The 13,561-nt window shown below is 38.6% G+C and overlaps 13 protein-coding genes across 13 annotated transcripts, besides 22 other annotated features; 12 read left to right on the plus strand and 1 right to left on the minus strand. All coding sequences in view use genetic code 2, as the record gives it.

Moving 5' to 3' along the window:
* Positions 1–127, plus strand: part of an rRNA (l-rRNA) that runs on past the window's edge.
* Positions 128–201, plus strand: a tRNA (tRNA-Leu).
* Position 202: 1 nt separating this feature from the next.
* ND1 (NADH dehydrogenase subunit 1) lies at positions 203–1,159 on the plus strand. Its single transcript has one exon. The coding sequence runs from the start codon at positions 203–205 to the stop codon at positions 1,157–1,159; it is 957 nt and encodes a 318-aa protein (YP_423975.1).
* Positions 1,158–1,230, minus strand: a tRNA (tRNA-Ile).
* Positions 1,228–1,298, plus strand: a tRNA (tRNA-Gln).
* Positions 1,298–1,366, plus strand: a tRNA (tRNA-Met).
* On the plus strand, positions 1,367–2,410 carry ND2 (NADH dehydrogenase subunit 2). Its single transcript has one exon. The coding sequence runs from the start codon at positions 1,367–1,369 to the stop codon at positions 2,408–2,410; it is 1,044 nt and encodes a 347-aa protein (YP_423976.1).
* Position 2,411: 1 nt separating this feature from the next.
* Positions 2,412–2,480, minus strand: a tRNA (tRNA-Ala).
* A 4-nt stretch (positions 2,481–2,484) lies between these two features.
* Positions 2,485–2,550, minus strand: a tRNA (tRNA-Cys).
* Positions 2,551–2,555: 5 nt separating this feature from the next.
* Positions 2,556–2,625, plus strand: a tRNA (tRNA-Trp).
* Positions 2,626–2,709: 84 nt separating this feature from the next.
* Positions 2,710–2,780, minus strand: a tRNA (tRNA-Asn).
* Position 2,781: 1 nt separating this feature from the next.
* Positions 2,782–2,849, minus strand: a tRNA (tRNA-Tyr).
* Position 2,850: 1 nt separating this feature from the next.
* COX1 (cytochrome c oxidase subunit I) lies at positions 2,851–4,392 on the plus strand. The gene has a single exon. It carries the CDS (start codon positions 2,851–2,853, stop codon positions 4,390–4,392), a length of 1,542 nt encoding a protein of 513 aa, YP_423977.1.
* Position 4,393: 1 nt separating this feature from the next.
* Positions 4,394–4,462, minus strand: a tRNA (tRNA-Ser).
* A 2-nt stretch (positions 4,463–4,464) lies between these two features.
* Positions 4,465–4,534, plus strand: a tRNA (tRNA-Asp).
* A 2-nt stretch (positions 4,535–4,536) lies between these two features.
* On the plus strand, positions 4,537–5,218 carry COX2 (cytochrome c oxidase subunit II). Its single transcript has one exon. A coding segment is annotated over exon 1 (682 nt).
* Positions 5,219–5,280, plus strand: a tRNA (tRNA-Lys).
* ATP8 (ATP synthase F0 subunit 8) lies at positions 5,281–5,490 on the plus strand. Its single transcript has one exon. It carries the CDS (start codon positions 5,281–5,283, stop codon positions 5,488–5,490), a length of 210 nt encoding a protein of 69 aa, YP_423979.1.
* Positions 5,445–6,125, plus strand: ATP6 (ATP synthase F0 subunit 6). The gene has a single exon. It carries the CDS (start codon positions 5,445–5,447, stop codon positions 6,123–6,125), a length of 681 nt encoding a protein of 226 aa, YP_423980.1.
* A 38-nt stretch (positions 6,126–6,163) lies between these two features.
* COX3 (cytochrome c oxidase subunit III) lies at positions 6,164–6,947 on the plus strand. Its single transcript has one exon. A coding segment is annotated over exon 1 (784 nt).
* Positions 6,948–7,015, plus strand: a tRNA (tRNA-Gly).
* Positions 7,016–7,363, plus strand: ND3 (NADH dehydrogenase subunit 3). The gene has a single exon. It carries the CDS (start codon positions 7,016–7,018, stop codon positions 7,361–7,363), a length of 348 nt encoding a protein of 115 aa, YP_423982.1.
* Positions 7,362–7,430, plus strand: a tRNA (tRNA-Arg).
* Positions 7,431–7,727, plus strand: ND4L (NADH dehydrogenase subunit 4L). The gene has a single exon. It carries the CDS (start codon positions 7,431–7,433, stop codon positions 7,725–7,727), a length of 297 nt encoding a protein of 98 aa, YP_423983.1.
* ND4 (NADH dehydrogenase subunit 4) lies at positions 7,721–9,096 on the plus strand. The gene has a single exon. A coding segment is annotated over exon 1 (1,376 nt).
* Position 9,097: 1 nt separating this feature from the next.
* Positions 9,098–9,167, plus strand: a tRNA (tRNA-His).
* A 1-nt stretch (position 9,168) lies between these two features.
* Positions 9,169–9,226, plus strand: a tRNA (tRNA-Ser).
* Positions 9,226–9,296, plus strand: a tRNA (tRNA-Leu).
* ND5 (NADH dehydrogenase subunit 5) lies at positions 9,297–11,111 on the plus strand. Its single transcript has one exon. The coding sequence runs from the start codon at positions 9,297–9,299 to the stop codon at positions 11,109–11,111; it is 1,815 nt and encodes a 604-aa protein (YP_423985.1).
* On the minus strand, positions 11,106–11,606 carry ND6 (NADH dehydrogenase subunit 6). Its single transcript has one exon. It carries the CDS (start codon positions 11,604–11,606, stop codon positions 11,106–11,108), a length of 501 nt encoding a protein of 166 aa, YP_423986.1.
* Positions 11,607–11,609: 3 nt separating this feature from the next.
* Positions 11,610–11,678, minus strand: a tRNA (tRNA-Glu).
* Positions 11,679–11,681: 3 nt separating this feature from the next.
* On the plus strand, positions 11,682–12,827 carry CYTB (cytochrome b). Its single transcript has one exon. It carries the CDS (start codon positions 11,682–11,684, stop codon positions 12,825–12,827), a length of 1,146 nt encoding a protein of 381 aa, YP_423987.1.
* Positions 12,828–12,895, plus strand: a tRNA (tRNA-Thr).
* Positions 12,896–12,897: 2 nt separating this feature from the next.
* Positions 12,898–12,964, minus strand: a tRNA (tRNA-Pro).
* Positions 12,965–13,561: part of a sequence feature (control region) that runs on past the window's edge.

Below are 13,561 nucleotides of genomic sequence, written 5' to 3' on the forward strand. Positions count from 1 at the left end.
AAGTAATTTCTCCCAGTACGAAAGGACAAGAGAAATGGGGCCAACGTCCCTAATGAGCCCTAGAACTAACATATGAATTCATCTCAATATTTTAATTCAACTTACTCTTTTTCCCAAGAACAGGGCAATTAAGATGGCAGAGTTGGTAATTGCATAAAGCTTAAGCCTTTATTCCCAGAGGTTCAAACCCTCTTCTTAATAAATGTTTATTTTAAACTTACTATTATATATTATCCCAATTCTTTTAGCAGTTGCCTTTCTCACTCTAATTGAACGCAAAGTGTTAGGCTACATACAATTTCGAAAAGGACCAAACATTGTAGGACCTTATGGCCTCCTACAACCATTTGCAGACGCCGTAAAACTATTTACCAAAGAACCTTTACGCCCCCTAACCTCCTCCATTTTAATATTTATTCTTGCCCCCATCCTAGCCCTTTCAATCGCCCTAACGATCTGAACTCCACTACCTATGCCCAACTCACTACTGGACCTAAACCTAGGACTTCTATTTATTCTATCACTTTCAGGCCTTTCTGTTTACTCTATCCTATGATCTGGGTGAGCATCAAATTCAAAGTACGCCCTTATTGGGGCTCTACGGGCAGTTGCACAAACTATCTCATATGAAGTATCTCTTGCCATTATTCTCTTATCCGTAATACTAATTAATGGATCATTTACCCTAAAAACCCTATCAACCACCCAAGAGAACTGATGGCTAATTATTACAACATGACCTTTAGCCATAATATGATATATTTCTACACTAGCAGAAACTAACCGAGCACCTTTTGACTTAACTGAAGGAGAATCCGAACTAGTATCAGGCTTCAACGTAGAATACGCAGCTGGCCCCTTTGCCATGTTTTTCCTAGCTGAATATGCAAACATTATTGCTATAAACGCTATTACAACAATCCTATTTATAGGGTCTTCCCTTACCCTTAATCTAACTCACATTGACTCAATCACCTTCATAATAAAAACATTACTCCTTACAATAGCTTTTCTGTGAGTACGAGCCTCGTACCCACGGTTTCGCTACGACCAGCTAATGCACCTTCTATGAAAAAACTTTCTTCCACTTACTCTAGCACTCTGCCTATGGTATATCTCTCTTCCCATTGCCTTATCATGCATCCCACCACAACTATAAACAGAAATATGTCTGATAAAAGAATTATCTTGATAGGATAAAAAATAGAGGTGTAAGCCCTCTTATTTCTAGAATGATAGGAATCGAACCTATATTAAAGAACTCAAAACCCTTTGTGCTCCCATTACACCACATCCTAGTAAGGTCAGCTAAATAAGCTATCAGGCCCATACCCCGAAAATGTTGGTTCACACCCTTCCCATACTAATGTCCCCATATGTATTGATCATCTTATCCCTAAGTCTTCTAATAGGCACATGTCTTACCTTGTTTAGCAACCATTGGTTCACAGCTTGAATAGGCTTAGAAATTAATACTCTAGCAATCATCCCTCTCATAACCTTTCCTAATAACCCTCGTACCATAGAAGCTGCAACAAAATATTTCCTCACACAAGCCACTGCCTCAATAGTAATAATATTTGCCATCGTATACAACGCATGAATAACAAACCAATGAACATTATTCCAACTCTCCGACCAATGAGCCAGTACCTCTATAACCCTAGCATTAGCTATAAAACTAGGACTAGCTCCTTTCCACTTCTGAGTGCCAGAAGTTACACAAGGAATTTCACTCCTATCCGGAATAATCCTTCTAACATGACAAAAAATTGCCCCCACAGCCATTATTTACCAAATTGCCCCATGCCTAGACATAAATATTCTTATCACCTTCGCACTTCTATCAACTATTTTAGGAGGATGAGGAGGGCTTAACCAAACACACATGCGAAAAATCTTAGCTTACTCCTCTATTGCTCATATGGGCTGAATAGTAGTAATTGTTCACATCAACCCTACAATGACTATTCTCAACCTGACTATCTACATTATCGCTACACTAACCACATTTTTAACCCTAAATATCACAAATACTACTAAAGTTAAATCACTTGGAAGCCTATGAAACAAATCCACACCAACAACTATCATTATTATACTGACACTCTTATCCTTAGGAGGTCTCCCACCCCTTACCGGATTTATGCCTAAATGACTTATTCTCCAAGAACTAATCTACAACGGAAACATTGCTACCGCCACTATTATAGCCCTTTCCGCCCTACTTAATCTATTCTTTTACATACGAATTATCTATGCATCAAGCCTCACCATATTCCCATCCACTAATAACTCAAAAATACAATGATTTCACCACTCAATAAAACCCACCACCATTATTCCTACAGCCGCCATCATCTCCTCATTATTACTTCCCCTCACCCCTATATTTATTATACTCACATAACTAAGAACTACAAGACTTTATCTTGCATCACTCAAACGCAAATCGAGCACTTTAATTAAGCTAAGTTCTCACCCAGGCCTTGGCAGCACTTAAGCTACTTTTTTGAATTTGCAATTCAACGTAATATATACTTCAAAACCAGCCTAAAGGCTTAGGTTCAAACTAGACCAAAGGCCTTCAAAGCCTTAAGCAGGTGTTAAATCACCTAGCCTTTGAGTACTACCAGAGACTCCCCGCCTTGTAAGGAAAAGAAAGGCGGGGAGTCCCCGGGGGGAGTCTCAATAGAAAATTTTTTGCCTCTAAACTGGAGGGTATTTATCCCACTAACTCTTAGTTAACAGCTAAGCACCTGACATTTGGCTTCAGTTTAATGGTAAAAAGAGATGTTAGTCCCTGTCTTTGGATTTACAGTCCAATGCTTATACTCAGCCATTTTACCTATGTTCATTACTCGATGACTATTTTCTACTAATCATAAAGATATTGGAACTCTCTATCTTCTGTTTGGTGCTTGAGCAGGCATAATTGGAACAGCCTTAAGCCTCCTTATCCGAGCAGAACTTGGTCAACCGGGCACCTTAATCGGCGATGATCAAATCTACAACGTAATTGTAACAGCTCACGCCTTTGTTATAATTTTCTTTATAGTTATACCTATTATGATCGGGGGCTTTGGTAACTGACTTGTGCCTCTAATAATTGGAGCCCCAGACATAGCGTTCCCTCGAATAAATAATATGAGCTTTTGACTATTACCACCATCTTTCCTACTACTGCTTGCATCTTCAACAGTTGAAGCAGGGGCCGGCACAGGGTGGACCGTTTACCCACCATTGGCAGGAAATCTAGCCCATGCTGGAGCGTCAGTGGATCTTGCTATTTTTTCACTTCATCTGGCAGGGGTGTCTTCCATTCTAGGGGCAATTAATTTCATTACAACTATTATTAATATAAAACCCCCTGCTATGTCCCAGTACCAAACACCACTTTTCGTCTGATCAGTAATAATTACAGCAGTTCTTCTTCTCTTATCCCTTCCCGTTTTAGCTGCTGGAATTACAATACTTCTTACAGATCGTAACTTGAATACAACATTCTTTGACCCAGCAGGAGGAGGAGACCCAATCCTTTACCAACATCTATTCTGATTCTTTGGACACCCAGAAGTATATATTCTTATTCTACCAGGATTTGGTATTATTTCACATATCGTAACATATTATGCAGGTAAAAAAGAACCTTTTGGTTATATAGGGATGGTGTGAGCAATAATATCTATCGGCTTCCTTGGTTTTATTGTATGAGCTCACCATATGTTTACTGTTGGCCTGGATGTAGACACCCGAGCATATTTTACATCCGCCACAATAATTATCGCAATTCCTACCGGTGTTAAAGTATTTAGCTGATTGGCCACCCTTCATGGAGGGAATATTAAATGATCCCCTGCTATATTATGAGCATTGGGCTTTATTTTCTTATTCACAATTGGAGGTCTCACAGGAATTGTTCTTGCTAACTCATCTTTAGACATTGTTCTCCATGACACCTACTATGTAGTAGCACACTTCCACTATGTTTTATCAATAGGAGCCGTATTTGCAATTATGGGAGGCTTTGTTCACTGGTTCCCATTATTCACAGGATATATGCTTAATGACATGTGAGCAAAAATTCATTTCTCTATCATATTTGTAGGAGTAAATATAACCTTCTTCCCTCAACACTTCCTAGGCCTCTCTGGAATACCTCGTCGATATTCAGATTACCCAGATGCTTACACAGCATGAAATGTTCTATCTTCTATCGGGTCTTTTATCTCCCTTACTGCCGTCATTTTAATAATCTTCATCATCTGAGAAGCCTTTGCATCAAAACGAGAAGTTTCTTCTGTAGAACTAACTACTACTAACATTGAATGACTATACGGCTGCCCTCCCCCTTATCATACATTTGAACAACCTGTATTCATTAAATCCTAAACGAGAAAGGAAGGAATCGAACCCCCAAAAATTGATTTCAAGTCAACCCCATAACCTTTATGACTTTCTCAAAAGATATTAGTAATAATTATTACATAACTTTGCCATAGTTAAATTATAGGTTTAAATCCTATATATCTTATAATGCCTTACCCTATGCAACTCGGCTTTCAAGATGCTACTTCTCCAATTATAGAAGAACTAATATATTTTCATGATCATACATTAATAATTGTCTTTCTAATTAGTTCATTAGTCCTATATGTCCTCATCCTAATACTAACTACAAAATTAACTCACACCAGCACTATAGACGCTCAAGAAGTTGAAACTATCTGAACGATCATACCAGCAGTAATCCTAGTTCTAATTGCCCTCCCATCACTACGCATTTTATACATAATGGATGAGATCTATAACCCCTATCTTACAGTTAAAGCTATAGGCCACCAATGATACTGAAGCTACGAATACACTGACTACGAAGAATTAGCATTTGATTCATATATAATTCCAACCCAAGACCTAGCCCCCGGCCAACTTCGTCTATTAGAAGTAGATAATCGAGTAGTTCTACCCATGGAACTTCCAATTCGAATACTTATCTCATCAGAAGATGTTCTCCACGCATGGGCTGTCCCATCTTTAGGGTTAAAAGCAGATGCCATTCCAGGTCGATTAAACCAAGCCACCCTAACCTCTACCCGACCTGGAATTTATTACGGCCAATGCTCAGAAATCTGTGGCTCAAACCATAGTTTTATACCCATCGTATTAGAAATATCCACCCTTAAATATTTTGAAAACTGATCGCACATAATGCAATCTTCTTTGAGAAACTATTATAATGCTTCAGTATTATTAGAGTATAACACCTCCTCAAAGCCTATGCCGCAACTCAACACCTCCACTTGACTGTACGTAATTGCCTTCACTCTATTTGGAATCTTCTGCGCGTTCCAACTTCAACTCATTGGTATCGAAATAATTTATATTTACCCCCCAGAGGACATAATTAAGCTCCCAGACATTCCATTCCCTTGAGAAAAAAAATGAACGAAAATCTATTTACCCCTTTCATCTGTCCTAGTATCATAGGTGTTTCTACCTTACCCATTATTATTTTATTCCCTTGCTTAATCTTCTCAGCACCTAAGCGCTGACTCCCCAACCGTATACAGATTCTTCAAATCTGACTTATTCGGTTAATTACTAAACAAATAATACTTATACACAACAAACTTGGCCGATCATGGACCTTAATGCTCATATCCTTAATTCTCTTTATTGCAACAACTAACCTCCTAGGCCTTCTCCCATACTCATTTACCCCGACGACCCAACTTTCAATAAATCTAGGAATGGCTATTCCTCTTTGAATGGGAACAGTAGTAATAGGCTTTCGTAATAAACCTAAAGCTTCTTTAGCTCACTTCCTACCACAAGGAACACCGACCCCTCTAATCCCCATGCTTATCATCATTGAAACTATTAGCCTTCTTATTCAACCTTTAGCTTTAGCCGTCCGGCTAACAGCTAATATTACGGCCGGTCACCTCCTAATTCACTTAATTGGCTCAGCTGCACTAGCCCTTATGTCTATCAGCCTAGCACTATCATCTATTACATTCATCATCCTATTCCTCCTAACAATCCTAGAGTTCGCCGTAGCTTTAATTCAAGCCTACGTCTTTACCCTTTTAGTAAGCCTATATCTACACGACAACACTTAGTTGTCTTAATCTGGTATCGACCACCAAGATGCTTCTTAATGACCCACCAAACTCATGCTTACCACATAGTAAACCCAAGCCCATGACCACTCACAGGAGCCCTCTCAGCCCTCCTTCTAACATCTGGACTAACTATATGATTTCATTTTCACTCAATCCTTCTTCTCCTGATTGGAATTACATCAATGCTTCTAACTATATTTCAATGATGACGAGACATCGTACGAGAAGGAACCTTTCAAGGCCATCACACCCCTGTTGTCCAAAAAGGTTTACGATATGGCATAATCCTCTTCATTATGTCAGAAGTATTCTTCTTTGTTGGCTTCTTCTGAGCCTTTTACCACTCCAGCCTATCTCCAGCCTTAGAATTAGGAGGCTGCTGGCCCCCAGTAGGAATTAGCCCACTAAATCCCCTAGAAGTTCCTCTACTTAATACAGCTATTCTCCTGGCTTCTGGGGTTTCTATCACATGAGCCCACCACAGCCTAATAGAAGGAAGCCGAAAACAAATAATTCAAGCCCTATCAATTACTATTGCCCTAGGTTTGTACTTTACCATTCTTCAGGCAATAGAATACTATGAAGCGCCCTTCACTATTTCAGACGGCATCTATGGCTCCACATTCTTTGTAGCAACAGGATTCCATGGACTTCACGTGATCATTGGATCCCTATTCCTCACAGTATGCCTCCTTCGACAATTATTTTACCACTTTACATCCACCCACCACTTTGGCTTTGAAGCGGCCGCCTGATATTGACACTTCGTAGACGTAGTTTGACTATTCCTATACGTATCCATCTATTGATGAGGCTCATATTTTTCTAGTATAATTAGTACTACTGATTTCCAATCATTAAGTTCTGGGTAAAACCAGAGAAAAATAATTAATATAATCTTAACCCTAATGATTAACTCTGCCCTCGCCACAATCATTGTTCTTATTGCCTTCTGACTGCCCCAACTTTACTTGTACTTAGAAAAGTCTAGCCCTTACGAGTGTGGTTTTGACCCCTTAGGCTCCGCTCGACTGCCTTTTTCAATAAAATTCTTTCTAGTTGCAATCACATTTCTTCTGTTTGACCTAGAAATTGCTCTTCTTTTACCACTCCCATGGGCCATTCAACTCCCAACAACAAAGACTATACTTATCCTATCCTTTTCCCTAATCATCCTACTTACAGGCGGATTAGCATATGAATGGTACCAAAAAGGCCTTGAATGAACTGAGTAGGTTTTTAATCTAAGTAAGATAATTGATTTCGACTCAATAAATCATGGTTTTACCCCATGAATACCTTATGCTTTCAATCAACCTAAACCTAATCGTGGCCTTCCTATTGGCCTTAATAGGAGTCCTAATTTATCGATCACATCTAATATCAACCCTCTTATGCCTGGAAGGTATGATATTATCCCTCTTTATCCTTATAACCCTCTTAATTACACACTTCCACATGTTCTCAATGTCTATAACCCCTTTAATTCTCTTAGTTTTCTCAGCCTGTGAAGCAGCTATCGGCTTAGCACTACTAGTTAAAATCTCAGCCACCCATGGCTCTGATCATATTCAAAATCTTAACCTCCTACAATGCTAAAAGTCCTTACAGCAACTTTCATACTTATTCCTCTAACCTGATGCTCAAAAAAGCCTTGAATCTGAATTAACACGACCACTCATAGCTTTTTAATTAGCATCTGAAGCTTAACCCTCCTATATCACAACTCAGACCTGGGTTATAACTACAACCCATCCTTTTCATTAGATTCTCTATCTGGGCCTCTTCTGGTTCTTTCGTGCTGACTTCTACCACTAATAATAATTGCAAGCCAAAACCATTTAGCCCATGAACCTTTAACCCGAAAAAAAATCTACCTTACCATATTAATTGTTCTCCAACTATCACTGATCATAGCATTTGCCTCATCAGAATTAATTATATTCTATATCCTATTTGAAACAACCCTAATCCCCACCCTTATTATCATTACACGCTGAGGAAGCCAAAATGAACGACTTAACGCAGGCCTATATTTCCTCTTCTATACTCTCGTAGGCTCACTACCCCTCTTAGTCGCCCTACTTTACCTTCACACAAATTTAGGCTCACTACATATCCTAACTATATCACTCATAACTCCAACCATGGACCCCTCTATATCAACCACAATACTATGATTTGCATGTATAACAGCATTTATAGTAAAAATACCACTATACGGCCTTCACCTGTGACTTCCAAAAGCACATGTGGAGGCCCCCATTGCGGGATCCATAGTCCTAGCTGCTATCCTACTTAAACTAGGGGGTTATGGGATTATACGAATCACAACCCTTACCGAACCCGCAACAACCAACTTGTGCTACCCCTTTATAATTCTATCCTTATGGGGTATAGTAATGACTAGCTCTGTTTGCCTACGCCAAACAGATCTAAAATCTCTTATCGCCTATTCATCCGTAAGTCACATGGGATTAGTTATTGTTGCAGCCCTAATACAATCACCACTCAGCTTCATGGGAGCCTCCGTATTAATGATTGCCCACGGGTTAACTTCCTCAATACTATTTTGCCTTGCTAATACTAATTACGAACGCATTCATAGCCGAACTTTAATCCTAACCCGAGGGCTTCAAATAATTCTACCTCTAATATGTGCCTGATGACTTCTTGCCAGCTTAGCAAACCTAGCCCAACCCCCCTCTATTAATTTGCTAGGTGAACTCATAGTAATTATAACAACATTTTCCTGATCTAATTTCTCATTAATTCTCCTAGGGGTAAACACAGTTATTACAGCCCTATATTCCCTCCACATATTAATTACCTCCCAACGAGGTAAATTTACCCACCACATAAACCCTATTAAACCCACATTTACCCGAGAGCATGTATTAATAGCACTTCACCTGCTACCTCTACTAATCATCTCTATCTCACCTAAACTTATTTTAGGGCCCACATATTGCAAATATAGTTTAATAAAAACATTAGATTGTGAATCTAAAATTAGAGGTTCAAACCCCCTTATATGCCCGAGAAAGTTACAAGAACTGCTAACTCTTGAACCCATGTTTAAACCCATGGCTTTCTTACTTTTAAAGGATAATAGTCATCCATTGGTCTTAGGAACCAAAAATTTTGGTGCAATTCCAAATAAAAGTAATTAACTATCTATTAAATTCTTCTCTTCTTCTTTCCATCTCCATACTAACCTTTCCCCTGATCTATAATATTCTTCTTCCCCATAAATCAAGCAACTTTCCAGCCTTATGTAAAAACACAGTCAAACTAGCTTTCTTTATTAGTACCATCCCATTCGCCCTGTTTATCTATTCAGGACAAGAAGCCACAATTACTAACTGACAATGACTCTCAATAAACTCATTTAACCTTACAATAAGCTTCAAATTAGACTACTTTTCCATTACATTTATTCCAATTGCACTATATGTCACATGATCTATCCTAGAGTTCTCAATATGATATATACACTCAGACCCCAATATCCACCGATTCTTCAAATACCTAATCACATTCTTATTTACCATAATCATCCTTGTAACTGCAAATAACCTCTTCCAACTCTTCATTGGATGGGAGGGGGTAGGGATTATATCTTTTATACTTATCGGATGGTGGTTCGGACGAACCGATGCAAACACTGCCGCTCTGCAGGCTGTTCTTTACAACCGAATCGGGGATATTGGCTTTATCCTAACCATAGCATGATTAATGATTAATAGTAATTCTTGAGATATTCAACAAATCCTCATAACAAATACTGGAACACTAGCACTACTAGGTTTAATCATCGCAGCAACTGGCAAGTCCGCACAATTTGGCCTACACCCATGACTCCCCTCAGCTATAGAAGGCCCAACTCCTGTATCCGCCCTACTCCACTCAAGCACAATGGTTGTAGCTGGTATCTTCCTATTAATCCGCTTTAGTCCAGCAATAGCATCCAACCAAATGGCCCTAACCATCATACTCTGCTTAGGAGGAATTACCACCTTATTTACGGCCATCTGCGCTATCACACAAAACGATATCAAAAAAATTGTAGCCTTTTCCACATCCAGCCAACTAGGTCTAATAATAGTAACCTTAGGCCTTAATCAACCACACCTAGCATTTCTCCACATCTGCACCCATGCCTTTTTCAAAGCAATGCTTTTCCTCTGCTCTGGGTCTATTATTCACAGCCTTAATGATGAGCAAGATATCCGAAAAATAGGAGGGCTACTAACACTTCTGCCCATTACCTCTGCAGCAATCATACTAGGAAGCCTAGCCCTCATAGGCACACCTTTTTTAGCAGGATTTTACTCCAAAGATTCTATCATTGAAGCCATAAATACATCACACGTTAATACTTGAGCCTTACTTATCACTATAGTTGCCACTACTTTAACAGCAGTCTACAGCATACGAGTCATCCATTTTGCTCTTTTAAAAGAGCCTCGTTTCCTCCCAATAAGCCCTTTAAACGAAAATAATCCTCACCTAATCAATCCAATCATGCGACTCGCCTTAGGAAGCATTTTTGCAGGGTTTTTACTAACTTATAATTTACCTCCAACCACAATAATCCCTATAACTATACCCACTTTTACAAAACTATCCGCCCTTATTGTTACAATCTTAGGCATCTTAATAGCCATAGAACTAAACTCACTTACAAACAAAATACCAAACAAATCTTTAATCCATACTCACAACTTCTCAAATTTACTAGGATATTTCACACATATCTTCCATCGAGTAAACCCACTAGTAAACTTACATCTAGGCCAACACATCGCTACCATACTTATTGACTTAAGCTGATATGAAAAAACAGGACCTAAGGGTCAAGCTAATATTCACAGCTCTGCATCTTCTTCTTCTACTTCTACTCAAAAAGGAATAATTAAAACATACTTCCTATCTTTCGTTGTTTCTATCGTGCTTACTTTAATAATTGTACAGTTATAAACCACGAACAACTTCTAATACTACTAAAATGGTAATAAATAAAATTCACCCTAATAGTACTATGGCTCATCCACCACAACCATATAATAAAGATACCCCACTTCAATCTTGACCAACACAATAATTCCCTAATGAGTCAAACAAATCTAATGTCATCACAACCTCAATATCCCCAGACATTAGATATCATACTACTTCCATTAACAAAGTGAGCAATAACATACCAAAAGCTACTGTATTTCCCACTCAACTTTCTGGGTACTCCTCAGTAGCCATAGCTGCAGTATAACCAAATACTACCAGTATCCCACCTAGATAGATTAAAAAAACAATTAAACCTAAAAAAGTACTGTTCAAACTTACAACAATAGCGCACCCTACACCCCCACTTAATACTAACCCCAAGCCTCCAAAAACCGGAGATGGTTTAGAAGCAAAAGCAACAAACCCAAAAATCAACAGCAGAGATAATAAAAAAATAATTATCATTTCCATAATAATTTTAGTATGGACTTTAACCATAACCTATGGCATGAAAAACCATTGTTGTAATTCAACTACAAAAACCTAATGACCAATCTACGTAAAACTCACCCACTAATAAAAATTATTAACCACTCGTTCATTGATCTTCCTGCACCATCTAACATCTCTGCCTGATGAAACTTTGGCTCCTTGTTGGGAGTTTGCCTAATAATTCAAATCTTAACAGGGTTATTTCTAGCTATGCACTATACATCTGATACTCTCACTGCCTTCTCTTCAGTAGCCCACATCTGCCGCGATGTTAACTACGGCTGGCTAATCCGAAACCTTCACGCCAACGGGGCTTCCATATTCTTTATATGCCTATTTTTACACGTAGGCCGAGGAATTTACTACGGCTCTTACCTCTATAAAGAAACCTGAAACATTGGAGTAGTACTTCTACTCACCGTTATAGCCACTGCGTTTGTAGGATATGTCCTTCCCTGAGGCCAAATATCATTTTGAGGGGCAACTGTAATTACCAACCTTCTATCAGCTATCCCCTATATTGGAACAACACTTGCAGAATGAATCTGAGGTGGATTTTCGGTAGATAAAGCAACCCTAACCCGATTCTTCGCATTCCATTTCATCTTACCCTTCATCATTGCAGCCCTTGTTATTGTCCACCTATTATTCCTACATGAAACAGGCTCAAATAACCCATCAGGAATTAACCCAGACTCAGATAAAATCCCATTCCACCCATATTTCACTATCAAAGACGCCCTAGGCGTTATACTCCTTCTTCTCGTTCTACTATCTCTAGCCCTTTTCTCCCCAGATTCATTAGGAGACCCAGATAATTTTTCACCCGCCAATCCACTTAGTACTCCACCACATATCAAACCAGAATGATACTTCCTATTCGCATATGCCATCCTACGTTCAATCCCTAATAAACTAGGGGGCGTTCTGGCCCTTCTGGCCTCTATCCTAATCCTACTGATTATTCCATTCCTTCACACGGCCAACCAACGAAGCATGATATTCCGCCCCATCTCTCAAACACTCTTCTGAATCCTCACCGCCAACCTTATAACACTCACATGAATTGGAGGCCAGCCAGTAGAACAACCATTTATCATTATTGGCCAACTAGCATCTATCCTTTACTTCATACTTATTCTCATCCTAATGCCCCTAGCAGGCGCCTTCGAGAACTATATACTTAAACCTAAATGAAGAGTCCAAGTAATTTAACCAAAATACTGGCCTTGTAAGCCAGCAATGAAGGTATAACCCCTCCTAGGACACATCAAGAAGAAGGCATTACGCCCCACCATCAACACCCAAAGCTGACATTCAACTTAAACTACTTCCTGCAAAACCTTTTAATAATGTCATAATTTTCAATTTATATACTATGCCAGTATTAAATTTTTTTTTCAAAAAGAAGAAAATCGTAATTACATTATATCCATGATACAAGACATACTTATATATAGTACATTCCTATCTATTCCCCTATCATATAAGCAATGTAAATTACATATCATGTTACAATAAATATTTATGTATATAGAGCATACATTTATTTACCACTAGCATATAATAATATACATAATAATCATATATTACTAAATACATTAATATAAGTATTACTAATAATTATATAAGACATGCAGATCATTACCTAATAAATCTCATATAGTACATAATACATAATATGTATATATTACATAAGACATTATATGTTGGCGTACATAGACATATTATCCATGAAGGTTGATCAACTAAGCTAATTCCTCTAGCAGATCATCTCCTATAGTGGTTCCTTTATCCCCAACTCACGAGAGATCAGCAACCCGCCATCGGAAGATACAACATCCTTCAGAGCAAGCCCATTAACTGCGGACGAACCTAAATCGCTTTGACTGGCTACTGGTTGCTACTTCAGGCCCATTCGTTCCTATTTCAGC

This window comes from Sminthopsis crassicaudata, mitochondrion (assembly GCF_048593235.1).
Source record: "Sminthopsis crassicaudata mitochondrion, complete genome".
Taxonomy (NCBI): domain Eukaryota; kingdom Metazoa; phylum Chordata; class Mammalia; order Dasyuromorphia; family Dasyuridae; genus Sminthopsis; species Sminthopsis crassicaudata.